A 14,996-nucleotide genomic window follows, 5' to 3' on the forward strand; every position below is an offset into this window, starting at 1 on the left:
GCAAAAATAATAATAATAATAGTAATAATAAAACTTGATATCCTGGACTTCAATCTTATGTCATGTTGGGATGAGACATAACTGGCCTGATAGCTTTTGTCTCTTCCTTCTCAGAGCCCTGAACTGTCATTTTACAAGTCTGAGAACCTCACTGGGTAGACATTGTCTACATTACCCTATATCTACATGGAGAAGAAAGAGACCCAGAAGAGCCCCGTCCTATAGTCATCTCTACCAAGGCTTCATTCATATAAGTGAAGTCATCTTGGAACCTCCTTAAATGTCCATCAATCAATTGAAGAGTGACCTCAGTCCATGCCACATGAAACAGAATTGTTCCATCAAGTTCTTCCTCAATTCATATAGTCAGATACAGACTAGTGAATGGCAAGATATAGCCCTGTATGTGGACAGATACATGCTCATGTGTGATCATATCAGATACATATGCATATACATACATACATGCAGTCATAACAGTAGTCAAATACTGACCCATGTGTTGTGAGATACAGACCCATGCGTGTTCACATATAAATACATACATGAAATTGTATACAGACTTACATATCACTGAATATACACATACAGGTGGTCATACATATTTGCATGAGGTTGGATACAGATCTGAGTGTGTGGTGGGATACAGACGTGTATTGTTGGATACAGGCCTATAAATGTTTGAGTACAGACATATGCTCCTGGCTTTGAGGATTGTGCTGTAATTCACACCAGTGAAAGACATCAAACCCTTTCTGACCAGCTCATTGAAAATGTGAATTAAATATAATTAAGAAAGTCCTCATTTTAAGAAAACCAAAAGGCAAGATATACTCTAGAGAGAAGATTACAAATTTTTATTGAGACATCAATCAACCCTTCACAATATGTGTCTTATTCTGGATAAGAAAACAAGATATTAAAACATGTCTTCCTCAAAATAAATATGTAGAGTCACAACTTTCTAAATTTCTTTTTCTGGGAAGCTTTCAAACTTTGCAGAATAATCCTAAAATTTAGAGGAGGAGGGGAAGTTGAAGGATGAGAAAAAAATGCCCCAAAATTGAAGCTTCTAGTTGATATAAAACCTGATATATTAAATAGAAAATTTTCAAATTATTACTGAAAGTTGTAATAATATTGTCAGATTAGTTTACCTGTTGGGGGAAAGAAGGCTTAGATAGTTCCTAATCACTAATAAAACTAAATTCTAGATGGGTTAAAGATAAAATGTTTTGAAAAGTTATTTAAAAAAAAACAAGAAGTTAAAATTTATAAAATCTGTGGAAGGAAATGGGATTTTCCAAGAGTGACATGATAAAAGAAATCCAAAAGTTAAAGACTATTAAACAACATCTTTTTATAAAAATAGCCATTATTACAGCATAAATAACATGGTAAGTATTTGTAGAAAATGTCAAAGAAGAGTAAATATTTGTGACAAATATATATATTTAATGTAGAAAGAATTAATCAAAGTTTTTCAATAAAAATTTTCACTCCAATAGATGAAGAATTCAAGAAATTGACAGTATATAGAGTGGATTCTATGTCCCACATATTATGAGAACATAAAGACAGCTAAAAAAATTTCCCTGACACCAGGGAGTTTATAGACCAGTGAATACAGATAATTAGCAAAATTTTATAGCTCATCATTTGACAGAATTATACAAATTTGAAAATTAACTAAATTTCTGTCTTAGTCCACTTGGGGAGCTATTTCAGAATACCACAGACTGGATGGCTTTAACAATAAACATTTATTTTTCACAGATCTAGAGTCTCAGAACTCCAAGATTAAGGTGTCAGCAGATTCCATGTCTGGTGAGGGTCCCTCCTCAGTTTACAGACAGCTATCTGTTGTGTCCTCATGTGGCAGAAGGATCAGGTGAGCTCTCAAAGTTCTCTTATAGGGGCATTAATTCCATCATCAGGGCTCCACATTCATGACATAATTATTTCTCAAACAGCCCACCTCCAAATACCACCATATTATAAAGGATTTAACTTATAAATTTAGAGAGGGAAACAAACTTTCAATCTATAGCAACATCCAAAAGGGGAGGAATTAATTCCATAAATTCCAATCAAATCAAATGCTTGATATTATTTGATGAATACTATGATGTTTGGAAAGATTTTGGGATAATATAAGAAATATCCATATAACAACAATAGCAATACAAATCAGAATATGAGGCTTTTCATACAGTGTGATTTACCAGTGAAAAATCACCCACAGCCCCCTAGCCTTAGCCCCTCATGTATCCAGGATAAATAAGGGAGGTAGAATAGTAAGTTTCTTTGACTGCATGATTTTGACCACTTTAAAGGCAGATAATATTTTGTTTCAAGCCTTATTCAGAGAAAAAGAAGATTTATTAATGATATCTTGACCAAATAGAACAATGTATTCTGGCTTCTTCCTAATAATCTGTATTTCATTAATAAAAGAGATGAGAAAGACATATACTGCAGCATGTCTTTTAACGATATCACTCAAAATATCTGGTGTCAAGTTCTGTAGTGTATATTTGAAGCTGACAGATTATGGTTTATGATGAATTTACAGATGAAAGGCAGAGCCTGTGTCTCTAAAGAATGCCATGGAACATTATGAGCAAAAATGGAGATGGGGATAATGAAAACCAGCAGAAGTATTATCAGATAGTCTAAACTATCTGGGAAGATTAATGAGTCATCTTTATGAAAATGTAACACCAAAAAAAGCTGTTCCAATTGAGGAGATAATATGATTTCCCAATTGTAAAAATAAGTAAGATTGGTTATTTCATGTATATACACTTTGTTTATTTAGATTATTTTAATATACTTAGCCTCTTGGTTATTAATGTTGCATCTCTGAAACATCACTCTTCTTTGATGTTAACATACTGAGCAATATAAGCAAAAGGATATATAAAAATATCTTTCAGATAGAAAAATAAAACACGTGTTTTAAATATTAATATGGGCTGTTTCTGTGTAGGGAGGAGTGAACCAAGTTTTTATGTCTTATTTCTTACTTTATTTTTCCAAAATCTGTAATGAACCCTATTGATTCTGGAAAGATTACATTACTTAAGACATAAACATAAGAAAATCTTCCACTAACTAAAATAAATTTATAGGATTAACTATAGCTTAACTGGCCATATAGAACAGAAATCAGTAGTCTCAACAGAGACATTTTATAACCAAAAACTATACATATTTTCATAGGAAATTTTAAAAATCTTAAAAATATAATTCACATAAAATATATGCTTTGAACTGAAAAATTATGAAAATCTTAAAAATATGTTTTGACCATTGGAAGTATTCAAATAATAAATGTTTTTCATCATTCTCAAGTTATTAAACCTGAGGAGAAATTTACTACAGCTAAATGATCATTCATGGCTAACTTAGAAAGAGTAACTTTTCATAGAAAATAAGTAATACATTTCCCTGATGTCTCATTTTCTTTTTTTGGTCCAGAGCTTTTTCATGGCATTTTTCATCTTTCCACTTCTCAGAGTATAGATTAGAAGGTTCAACATAGGAGTGATAACAGTGTAAAACACAGTCAAGGACTTATCAATGGGTAAGGCAGAAGGATGTCTCACATAAATAAAGACTCAAGGGACAAAGAAGAGGACCACCACAGTAATGTGGGAGCCACTGGTGGACAAAGCTTTGCACCTCCCTTCCTGACTAAGATTCTTCAGGGAGTGCAGGATGACCCCATAGGAGATGAGTAAGAGCATAAAGATGACCACACAGATTGCCCCATCATTGGCAACCACAGTGAGGCCAATAATGTAGGTATCAGAGCAGGCAAGTTTTAACAAGGGATACATGTCACAGAGGAAGTGGTCAATGACATTGGGGCCACAGAAGGGAAGGTTGTAAGCCAAGAGCAGTTGAACTACAGCATGCAAAAACCCACCAACCCAAGCCAACAGCAGCAGCAGAATACACACTCACTTATTCATGATCGTCAAATAATGTAAGGGTTTGCAGATGGCCACATAGCAGTCTTAAGCCATGATCACCAGGAGTAAAATCTCAGCACCACCAAATAAGTGCTCTATGAAAAGCTGGGTCATGCAGGCTTGGAATGAAATGATTTTCTTCTCACTGAGTAAGTTTATAATCATATTTGGGGTGATTGCAGTAGAATAAGCAGCATCCATATATGATAAGTAGCCAAGAAAGAAGCACATGGAGGAATCCAGCGTTGAACTGACCACCACAGTCATGACAATGAGTATGTTGCCCACCATTGTCACCATGTAGATGAGCAAGAACACAACAAATAACATTTTCTGACCCTGGGGGCTCTGAGTGAGCCCCAAGAAGACAAACTTGGTTACATTGTTCCTTTGCTCCATAGATTCTTCTATATGTCTTATTTCAGAGCTCAGGACAAAATTACCTGTAAATATATTTATTATTAGTGACTTCTTGAAATCTTAAGATAATTTGTTTATTCAGCCAATAGGCAGTATGGTTTATTATGTTCCAGTACTTTCAGAAATTATAATACAAATCTGATTAAAACATTATCCTTAACCTCAACAATCTTATAGGCTAATGGAGAGGCAAGTAATTAGGGACATATATGGGAAAGGGATAAATTAGTATATAAATCACTTGCCACAGTTAACTTTCCATCAGGAAGCTAATTAAATTGTACATATAGGTAATACTTATTACAAAAATTAAAATTTATTAAAGATTTAATACAAAAGCAAAGCAAGATTTACTTAATATTTACTTTCCAGTTAATAAAAGAGGTAACTTTCTACATTCTAAAGGTGGAAGAATCTTCTTAAACAATCATTAAAATCCCAAATAGATATATTTGACAATTTAAAAATTTTGCATAGATTTAGGAAAAGATATAACAATGTCAATATACAAAAGTAGTTTGGAGAAAAGGTTTACATTTTAGAAGTCATATACAGAGTTAATATCTAAAATAGACAAATATCTCTAAGCAATTAACTGATAAAAGATATAAATAAAAATATAAAATAAATAAAAATATAAACAAACTATTAAAGGAAGGATACATCAAAATGGTCCACAAACATATGATAAGATGCTGAAATTAATATGTGAACAGAAAAATAGGAATTGAAGCAACAGCTTACTTACTACAGTATTACATTGGGCTCTTGGAAGTCACTCAGTCACTTTCTACAGATGCTACATCATCTTTTAGTTTTTAACAGAAGATTTTCTTTTGAACTGCTGGAATTTTAAAAATGAATGTGAATGCCCTGATACCTAAAGAAATTTGATCTTGATTGTGAACAGAGACTACAAATATTAATTGCTGGCAAAATTTGTTCTCTTAACAAAGAAATATTAAACTGACATTTTAATTGGAGAAAAAACTCTAAATTATATTTGGAATGTTTAGATAAAAATGCAATGCTTACAGCACATATTAATTAAAACTACCATGAGATTTAGAAGTATCTGTTGAGGACAGCTTTCTGTCCTGGGACACGGGGCATGGCCAGAAAGGCAGCCGCCGCCTCACCCATCATGCATCACAGGTTGTGGGGAACCTGGTGCTAAACCATTGATAGAAGACATGCTTCTGTGTCGGGGTTTCCTAGGTAGCACAGCAGCTCCCTAGCTGTGATCTAGTGGAAGTCAGCCCTCAACACAAGGGTTTAAAAAGGGGGGAAATAAAGAATAAGATAGAAATATCTGCCCATTAAATTACTCCCAAATAGTTACACTTGAAATTAGTTTTTAAAGTATACTTGATGTTAGAGAAGGTAAATTTATTCTAGATCTTTATAATAAGAGGATATCCCAAAAGGTTATTACATAATAGAATTGATTTTCACATATTTTAGTGATCACAAAGGATCCCTAACTTTGCTGGTCATGAGAAACAGATAGGGGAACTTCTGAAAGACTGGATTCTCACACCACCAATGTACTTTTGCAAAATATAAAGTCTAGTTCAGAATCTTGTGTATAAACTTTCCTGGGTTACCTGCATAAGGAGACAGCCATTCAATCCATGAACTGGGCTCTGGTGCCTTCTCCCTTGTCCTTCATTGACTGATTCCATCTCTGAGAACACAGACAACAGGACACTTACACCATCACTGGACTTTGACCTGTTTCCACATGACCAACTCTTCTCATGTTGCAGGAAATCTGATTCATCCCAATCTTTTAGAAAAATATATCTTTTTGAACTGTTAGAATTTTCAAAATGAATATGTATGACCTGATACCTAAAGAAATTTGAATCTTGATTTTGAACAGAGACTAAAAATATAAATTGCTGGCAAAATTTGTCCTCTTAACAAAGAAATATTAAATCAACATTTTAATTGAAGAAAAAACTGTAAATTATGCTTAAATTAATTAGATAAAAATTTTGCCATTTTGTGTTTTATACCAGTAAAAATGAAACAGTGAAAAAGCCTTTATCACATTTTGATTCTCAACCTGTTACACTGTCCTGTCTTCATACAGCACTGTTGAATGTTGGGTTTCCTGAAGGATGAATACTTCATATGCATGCTTTATTATGTTTTGAGTACATCATTCCATTTTGGGAAGAAGCCTATCACGTGAGTACTAGTACAGACAGATACTCTCTGAGGGTAATGGCAAAGGTCCACAAACACTTTATCTACATTTGAACTGCAGTACATATTATAGAGTCATTCAACTGGTGCATCTCCAAGGGTGATTCTTGTCTAATTAAATTCATTGGGACGTTAATCATAATTTTGACAGTACACTTCTTATCTCCAGAGATGCCACCAAGGTAATCACCATGTAGAATAGGCCTTTCAGAACCCTGTCCTCTGAGGGAAAATCCTGAAAGAACAACTTGAGGTCATATCTCCAAAAGGGGACAGTCCAGTCTGGGTAGAAGTAGAATATGTAAAAGCTTTCTTGTTTAAATCATGACCTTCAAAGTAGGAAAATCTGTTTAAGCTTTGTCTTTGCAGATGACATCTGATCTGATTTCCAGAAGATAATAAATGTTAATTTCAAAAGAAGTCATTTAAATCTTATTTATAATGCAGATAAAGTTTGTCACATGGTTTCAGAGAGCCAAGTTGAGAGAATCTGTGTTAGTGTGGGAGTAGGGAAAGAGAAAACATTTGTGGGACTGTTCTATTTATCTCAAAGAACTGCTCATGGTGCATTCATCAAAATAACCAATAAACTGGGCCACAAAAGAATTTGCAATACATTTCAAAGGACTTAATAATATAGAATATATGTATATATTATAAAAATGTAATTCAACAAGAAATTGACAACAAAAATATAAAATTTTCCAGTTATATACAAATCAAACAACCCAAGTCTAAATTATTCATGAATCTTTGGAAAAATTAATTTTCAATAGAAAGATAATGATACATGTGTAAAAAAAGATGTATTAAAGATATATATGAACTATATATTTAAAAACTATAAAAAGAAGATGTAGCTCCAGGAATGGTTAGAGGGAAATGTATAGCTTTAATTTTAAGCATTAGAAAGCAAGAAATGTTATAAGAAATGCTATAAGAAATGACCTAAACTTCGATGTTAAGGAGCTAGCAAAGAAAAAGCAAAACTATTACAGAGAACATTGTACAATGGAAATAGTAAATAGAACATTGTACAATGGAAATAGTAAATAGAATACAGAAATCACTGAAATAGAAATTGATTGAAAAAATAGAGAAAATATATGAATCCAGAAATTGGTTCTTTGAAAGTCTAGTAAAATTGATAAGATCTTAGCAAAAATGAATAAGAAAATTAAGAGAAAAAAATTATCATAATTGAGAATGAAGAGAGGGTCATCACTGTATGAAGAGTCTGCAGAACTTAAAAAGATAATAAAAGGATACAATAATTTATGACAGCATACTTGACAACTAAAAGAAAATGGACCACGGTTATGAAAAACACAAATTTCTACATAAACACACTAAGAAAAGTAATTAAAAACTGTAATAATCTAACACTCAAGAAAATTATTTCTTTAAAATCCTTCCCAAAATTCCATCCCCATATAGCTTTATCAGTGAATTCTACATAAAAATCAATCAAGAAATAGTACCAATCCTACATACATACTTTTAGGGATGGGAGGAAATTATACTTCCCAGCTCATCTCCTCGCTGCATATGCACCCAGCGTGATCCTTATACCAGAATGAAACAAGGTCCTCATAAGAGAAATAATCAGACCAAGATCTCATATTATCACAGACACAAAATTGTGAGCACAATATTTAGTTTGATTCTTTTAAATGTTTTATTTCTGATTTTTTGCATGCTGTTATGATTTATGAAGCAGATCTGAAGCGGTACTGGGTCTGGGGCTAAATTACGTCCCACTGCTGATGCAGAATTTTCTTAGTATTTAACTCCCTCTACTGACCCTGTGAACAATGAAGCCTTCCAGCTGCTGAGAATAGGCATTATTCCTAGCCCAGTCTGAGCACCAAGCACTCCTCTCTCTAACCTGTGTGGGTAGATCTTTTCCCATCCTCATGTAGTTTCCTGAAGACTATGAATAATTGAGGGGGATCTCTCCAGATCTCCAACATTGCCTCCCTCAATGCCTCTGAATCTCTCTTTCTCTGCCCCGCAGGTCTATGATCTGCAGTGTTCCACCCTCAGAAATCTAGCTGCCTCAGTGCCTTGGTCTTCTCAGACCCTCAACTTCATCTCCTCAACTCAGAGTCTACCAGGATCTTTTGAGGGATCCTTCTCTGTACCACAATATGGAAACTTTTTAAAGGTAATAAATCAGAACAACCTTAGAGCTTCACTTGTTCATTTCTCATCACTCAGCAATCACTGTCAATCATTATTGACATCTGGTGTCTTGAAAATAATTATTTCATATTCTGGCTCTTTGTTTGCCTGACTTTATAAAAACCTATACATGAATATTTGTATCAGTTTTATCCATAATTTCGAATAGCTGGAAAGAATAAAAATATCTCTTAATGGAGAAAAGGATAAATGTCATACAGTTTGGAATAATACTCAGCAATAAAATGAACTATTAACAAATGCAATATGCACAAATTTCAAATGCATGATACCAGGACTAAGAAGCCAAGTTTAACAGACTAGATATTCGACATGATCCTATGTATAGAAGACCTAAAAATATTGCACCCCAAACTGTTAGAACAAATAAACAACTTCAATAAATTTGCAGGCTACAAAATCAACATACAAAAATCAGCTGCATTTACATATACTAACAATGAGCTATCTAAAAATATTTTATATTAATTTTGAAAATAATCCCATTTACAATGGCATCAAAAATAATAAATTACCTAGATATTCATGAGAGGTAATTGGTATGTAAATTAGCTTGACTGTGGTATCCATTTTACAGCATATATGTATATGAAATCATGACATTGTATACCTTAAATATAGAAAATTTTGAATTCTCAATTATACCTTTACAATGCTGGGAGGAAAAAAAAGACTACATACTGTATGATTCAATTTATAGGACACTGTGGAAAAGACAAAACTATAGGAATGGAAATGGATCAGTGTTTTCCAAGACCTGGAGGTGAAGGGAGGATGTGATGCAAAGGAGCACGGGGAAATATTTTTGGTGATGAAACAGTCTGCATATTAATTGATGTGGTGGTTACATAACTATATATATTTGTCAGTACTTACATAGCTTTGACTTAAAAAGGATGAATGAGGCACTGTAAAGATTTTATATTATGTAAAAATAGAAAACAAAAAGAATTTTTACATTAAAATATCAGACAATTGGAAAATGTATTAGAACAAAAGATTCTATTTACAATAGTAGCAAAAGAACTCAAAAATACTAAATCTATAAAAAATATACCAGATTTATATGAACATAAAAGAAATACCCATGTTTGTGGATAAGAAATCTCAATTCACTAAAGTTATAAACTTTCTCTAAATCAAGTCTCATTGAAAATATTAACTAAACTTAGTTTTTGCTACACTAGCTTATTGAATTTTAATTATAAAACAAATATGCAAGAATAGGCATTTCTGTGCTCACTTCGGCAGCACATATACTAAAATTGGAATGATACAGAGAAGATTAGCTTGGCCCCTGCGCAAGGATGACATGCAAATTCGTGAAGCGTTCCATATTAAAAAAAAAAAAAAGAATAGGCATTTCTGATAAGGAATAGAAATGAAGGAGTCCTAGGCTTATGAGGTATCAAAGCATATTTTAAATCAAATGTAATCACATCATATGCTTAAAAGTCACATGAATCACTGTAAGTTAATAGAGGCCTGATTTTTATCCAAGCACATACCATATTTTAGAATACAAAGTTGAGATATCAAGTCATGAGGAAAATAATATTGCACCTATAAAAATGACCTTGAATGATTCTTGAAAAATAATTAAAATGCAATCCCTACTTACATGGTTCAAAAATCTAAATATAAAATATAAAACAATAAAAAAATTTAAAAATTAAATGCTGAAAAAATGTGGGATATTTTAGTAATGGTGAAACAAAGAAATTCTTCCTAAACAAGACATAAAAGCAAGAAAATATGGATAGATTTAATTATACAAATATAAACATATTTCTACATGGCCAAGAATATTCTGCACAGTATAGAAACAACAAAATCAAATAACAAGCTAGAAGATAATTCCACATACATGGAAAAGGAAATCATTTCCTTAGTACATAAATAAATTCTAAAAATTGATACGGAAAAAAATCAGCAATCAAATAAAACACATAAATCACTAATAGGCAATTCATGTAAATGAATACAAATCATTTTAAACATTTGAATAGGTACCCAAATTCAATTCTACTTATTTATAATTAAAGTATACAAATGAAACACAATTTCCTTAATCAGACTGTTATATACCCAAAATATTTATCAAGCAATGGTTTTTGAGAATTCAGGCAAACAGATATTTTCCAGAATGAAGAGGGTAGTGAGTTTGATACAAGCTCATGGATGGCATTTTTTCAATAACTATGAACATCAACATTTTAAATACATAAACCAATTGACTCAACAATTCCACCACTGGGAACTCATACTTAGAAAATTTCAAAAAGACTTAATTGAAGAACTGCTTGTCATGGAGAAAGACTGAAGAAAGCATGAAGAAGATGGATACATCAGTGTCACTGTATATTTATAAAGAAGTTAAGCAGTATGAGGAGACTGAGAATGAGGTAGATCTATAGATTGGTATATGAAGACGTCCAAGAGGCTGAGTATTAAATAGCAAAATTCATACACAGAGACATCATCACAAACACATCTATGAAAATACGCTAATTTTTGCAAAGATTATAACTTGAAGAATCTTAAGAACAGAGTGACTGCATTTGAAGAAATGGGAGATACTGCTATAGGAGGATTAAGAGATTTATTCTACATATTCCCTTTTGTATCAATTCTATTTTAATATTTATTATTATCCACTATTTTCAGTTTCTTATTTTCAAAAGTAGAGTATTACACTAAAAATAGGATATGTAAAGCAAATGAAATTGAATAAAGAGGAAAGTCTGTACAGTATTAAATATTTTAACAAATATAGGAATGAAGATAAAAGACAGAAATCTGACTGACAACAAAAATAAGAATAAGAAAGTAAAAATAAATACAGAAATTAACTAAAAAATAGTGCACCTCTATAATATTCATTGACTAATACATTGCATAACATTTGCTGACTCTCAACTGTAAATGCATTCCACCCTTCCAGATGCAGTGTTAAATTAGACACTATTAGAGTTTACATTTTAGCAGGGAAACTGTTACCAAATGCACAAGTATATACTTCATTCTTTAATTATAATTATCATAAATCTCTTTAGAAAAGGACATTTTACTTCAGATTTATGAAGACTTTTACATTCCAAGGAGATTGGCCTTAATGCTAATTTTATTGCTTCATCATGGCTGAAGCACTTATTTACTACTTGATATGACATATTTTTCTCCAGAGTTTCTTCATAACATTAGTCATCTCAGAATTTCTTGGGCTGTAGATAAATGGGTTCAGCATGGGGCTTATGACTGTATAAAACACACTTAATGATTTGTCAACAGAGAACGTCTTAGCAGGTCTTGCATACATAAAAATAAAGGGAGCAAAGAAACAGACAACCACAGGAATGTGGGAAACACAGGTCTGGAGGGCTTTCTGCCTCCCTTCCTGACTCAGGTTCTTTAGAGTGTGCAAGATGACTCCATAAGAGATGAGTAAGAGCAGGAATAAAATACTGCACATCAGTCCTCCATTGGCCACCACTAAGATGCCAGTGACAAAGGTGTCAGTACAGACAAGTTTCAACAAGGGGAACATATCGCACATAAAGTGATCAATGACATTGGGGCCACAGAATGGGAGCACATAAATAGTACTAAGTTGAATAATTGAGTGCAGAAAACCTCCAACACAGGACACCACCAGCAACACAACACACACCCTTTGCCTCATGATAACCAAATAATGCAAAGGCTTACAAATGGCCATGTAGCAATCATAGGCCATCACCAACAGAAAAACAATCTCTGACCCACCAAAAAAGTGCTCAGTAAAAAGCTGAGTCATGCAAGATTCAAAGGATATGATGTTTTCCCCAAAGAAGAAGTCTGAAATAAATCTGGGGGAACTAGAATAGGAATAAATTAGATCTATAAATGATAAGCTAGCAAGAAAAAAGTACATTGGTGCATTGAGTGTCTTACTGACAGTAATTGTCACCACAATGAGCAGGCTGCCCACCACAGTCAAAATGTAGAAAAGCAAGAACATGACAATAAGGACTTTCTGCTTCTTTGGATTCTGTGTGAGGCCCAGGGGGATGAAATAAGTTACATTGTTCCTTGGTTCCATCTAGTCTGTACAGGAGCTGACTTCACATATTAGAAGCAGTTTAGCTACAAAACAAGGGGGACAATACTTAAATGCATTGTAAGTATAATCCTTTATTTATCCATTCAATTAAAACAATTTGTATGGAGTATTTGTTTGTATCCAATGGATCATAGACATGTGATTACCAAGTTGAATAAGGCAGAGTTTCTTATGCACAGTGATATGATACAAAATAGAGGTTAGATCCATGTAATAAGTACCATTGTAAGGATATTCACACAACACTAAGGTAACAGTGTAGGAATATATCAATCAAACTAAAATCAAAGAAAGTTTCCCAGAGAAAGGAATGCTTTAACTGAGTTTTAAATGAAAAAGTGAAAAAACAAAAGAAGATGGGAAGGGAATTCCCTAAAATAGTACACCATTTACAATGTCATAAAAGTGTAATAATTTAACTTCATTTAAGCTAAATTACACATTCAGTGTGAGTAGATCAAATTATAAATAGAAGGTAACTGTCCTGAATTGCCTCAAACCACACAGAAAATTCTTAGGGTTTATAGATGGATATTCCTCCTTTTCCTGACCAATAAATGCTGAAGCACTTTAATTTTGTGTCCCAATCTTCTATCTTTCCATTTATTTTTAACCTTGTATAGGCAGCATCTCCAATTTTTGGCATCTACAATTGGATATCAATTTAACCTACATAAAAATAATTTTAAAATTTTCTGTAATAATAATGAGTTTCCGTATCATTAAATTGCTTAGACAAATAACCTCCTAGTGTTCTTCACTCCCTATTGTTCTCATATTATTGATAGTTTTAACACATCCTTTTGTCTCCATTTTCAAAATATATCACAAATCTGATCATTCCCTACACCCTCATTTCCTTACTGGCCCACTGCAATATCCTTCTTTCATATCTGTCTTTCCACTTTTATTCTGGCCTCCAAAAATTTATTCTCTTGAATCCACCCATATGATCCTCTTTAAATCTTGCTCTTATTATATCACTATATGTCTCAAAACTCCTATAGTGGATTCCAATCAAGCCCTCACAATTTAATATGTCATATTTAAATGTTTAATAACAGGAGCTGTAACCCCCACTTCGTAGTTGAAGAAATTAAGGCTCAGAACATCCAATTAATTTTCCAAGGCCTCACATTTTTAAGTGATAAAACTACAATTGAATCTGTTTGATTTATTTCAAAGTAATTTAATTTCTTACATAATGAAGACAGTCACACAATTGTCAAGCCTGGTTCCCAATACTTACTGTTAGACATACCTTGTGGAGGCTTGTTCACTATCTGGAGGAAGGCTTTTTAAGTTACTCACAAAGACTTGGAAATCATCCATCATCCAGTTTGAAAACAGAGGACATAGGCTGCATTATTACTTGAGGATCTCTTTTATTTCATTCAACTTTCTGTCCATTTTCTCTGAGGAGTTTTCTGATTATTCAGAAGATTATTTTTATTTGCACTATGAATTATGTAAAAAAATCCCTCAGTGTGTGAGCACACACACGCACATACACACACATGATTTATCACACTGGAAATTTATCACACACACAAAAAAACTAGCAAATCTTGTGTTTACATAGAAAGACTGCAACCAGTCATTGGACAAGAAAAGGTGTCTCTAGTAACCTTACTCTACTAACTTCAAAATTTAAAAATAACTTTCAATGTCATTCTAAGTGAAGAAGCCAGGAAGAGAAAGAAAAATACCATATGAGATTGTTCATATATGGAATCTAAAATAAAATAAAATAAAATAAAATAAAATAAAATAAAATAAATTAAAGAACATAAATACAAAACAGAAACAGACTCATAGACATAGAATAAAAACTTGTGGTTCCAGGGGGAGACAGGTGGGAAGGGATAGACTGGGAGTTCAAAAATTTGTAGATACTGACAGACATATGCAGAATAGATAAACAAGACTATACTGTATAGCCAAGGGATGTATATACAAGACGTTGTGTCAGCTCACAGCGAAAAAGAATGTGAAAATGAATATATGTATATTTATGTATAACTGAAAAATTGTGCTGTACACTGGAATTTGACACAACATTGTAAAATGACTAT

General features: G+C 32.7%; 1 protein-coding gene, 1 non-coding gene and 1 pseudogene across 2 annotated transcripts; 1 reads left to right on the plus strand and 2 right to left on the minus strand.

Annotated features, from left to right (window-relative positions):
- Positions 1–3,461: 3,461 nt before the first annotated feature.
- Positions 3,462–4,382, minus strand: LOC140694172 (olfactory receptor 4A47-like; annotated as a pseudogene).
- A 5,672-nt stretch (positions 4,383–10,054) lies between these two features.
- Positions 10,055–10,161, plus strand: LOC140694243 (U6 spliceosomal RNA). The gene has a single exon (XR_012069988.1). It is a non-coding gene; the product is annotated as a U6 spliceosomal RNA (small nuclear RNA).
- A 1,815-nt stretch (positions 10,162–11,976) lies between these two features.
- Positions 11,977–12,900, minus strand: LOC140694181 (olfactory receptor 4A47-like). Its single transcript, XM_072957572.1, has one exon. It carries the CDS (start codon positions 12,898–12,900, stop codon positions 11,977–11,979), a length of 924 nt encoding a protein of 307 aa, XP_072813673.1.
- Between the last annotated feature and the right edge of the window lie 2,096 nt (positions 12,901–14,996).

Source organism: Vicugna pacos, unplaced genomic scaffold (assembly GCF_048564905.1).
Source record: "Vicugna pacos unplaced genomic scaffold, VicPac4 scaffold_20, whole genome shotgun sequence".
Lineage (NCBI taxonomy): Eukaryota > Metazoa > Chordata > Mammalia > Artiodactyla > Camelidae > Vicugna > Vicugna pacos.

Coding starts and splice junctions, on each gene's coding strand:
- LOC140694181 (XM_072957572.1), bottom strand. CDS start 12,900: ATGGAACCAAGGAACAATGTAACTTATTTCATCCCCCTGGGCCTCACA.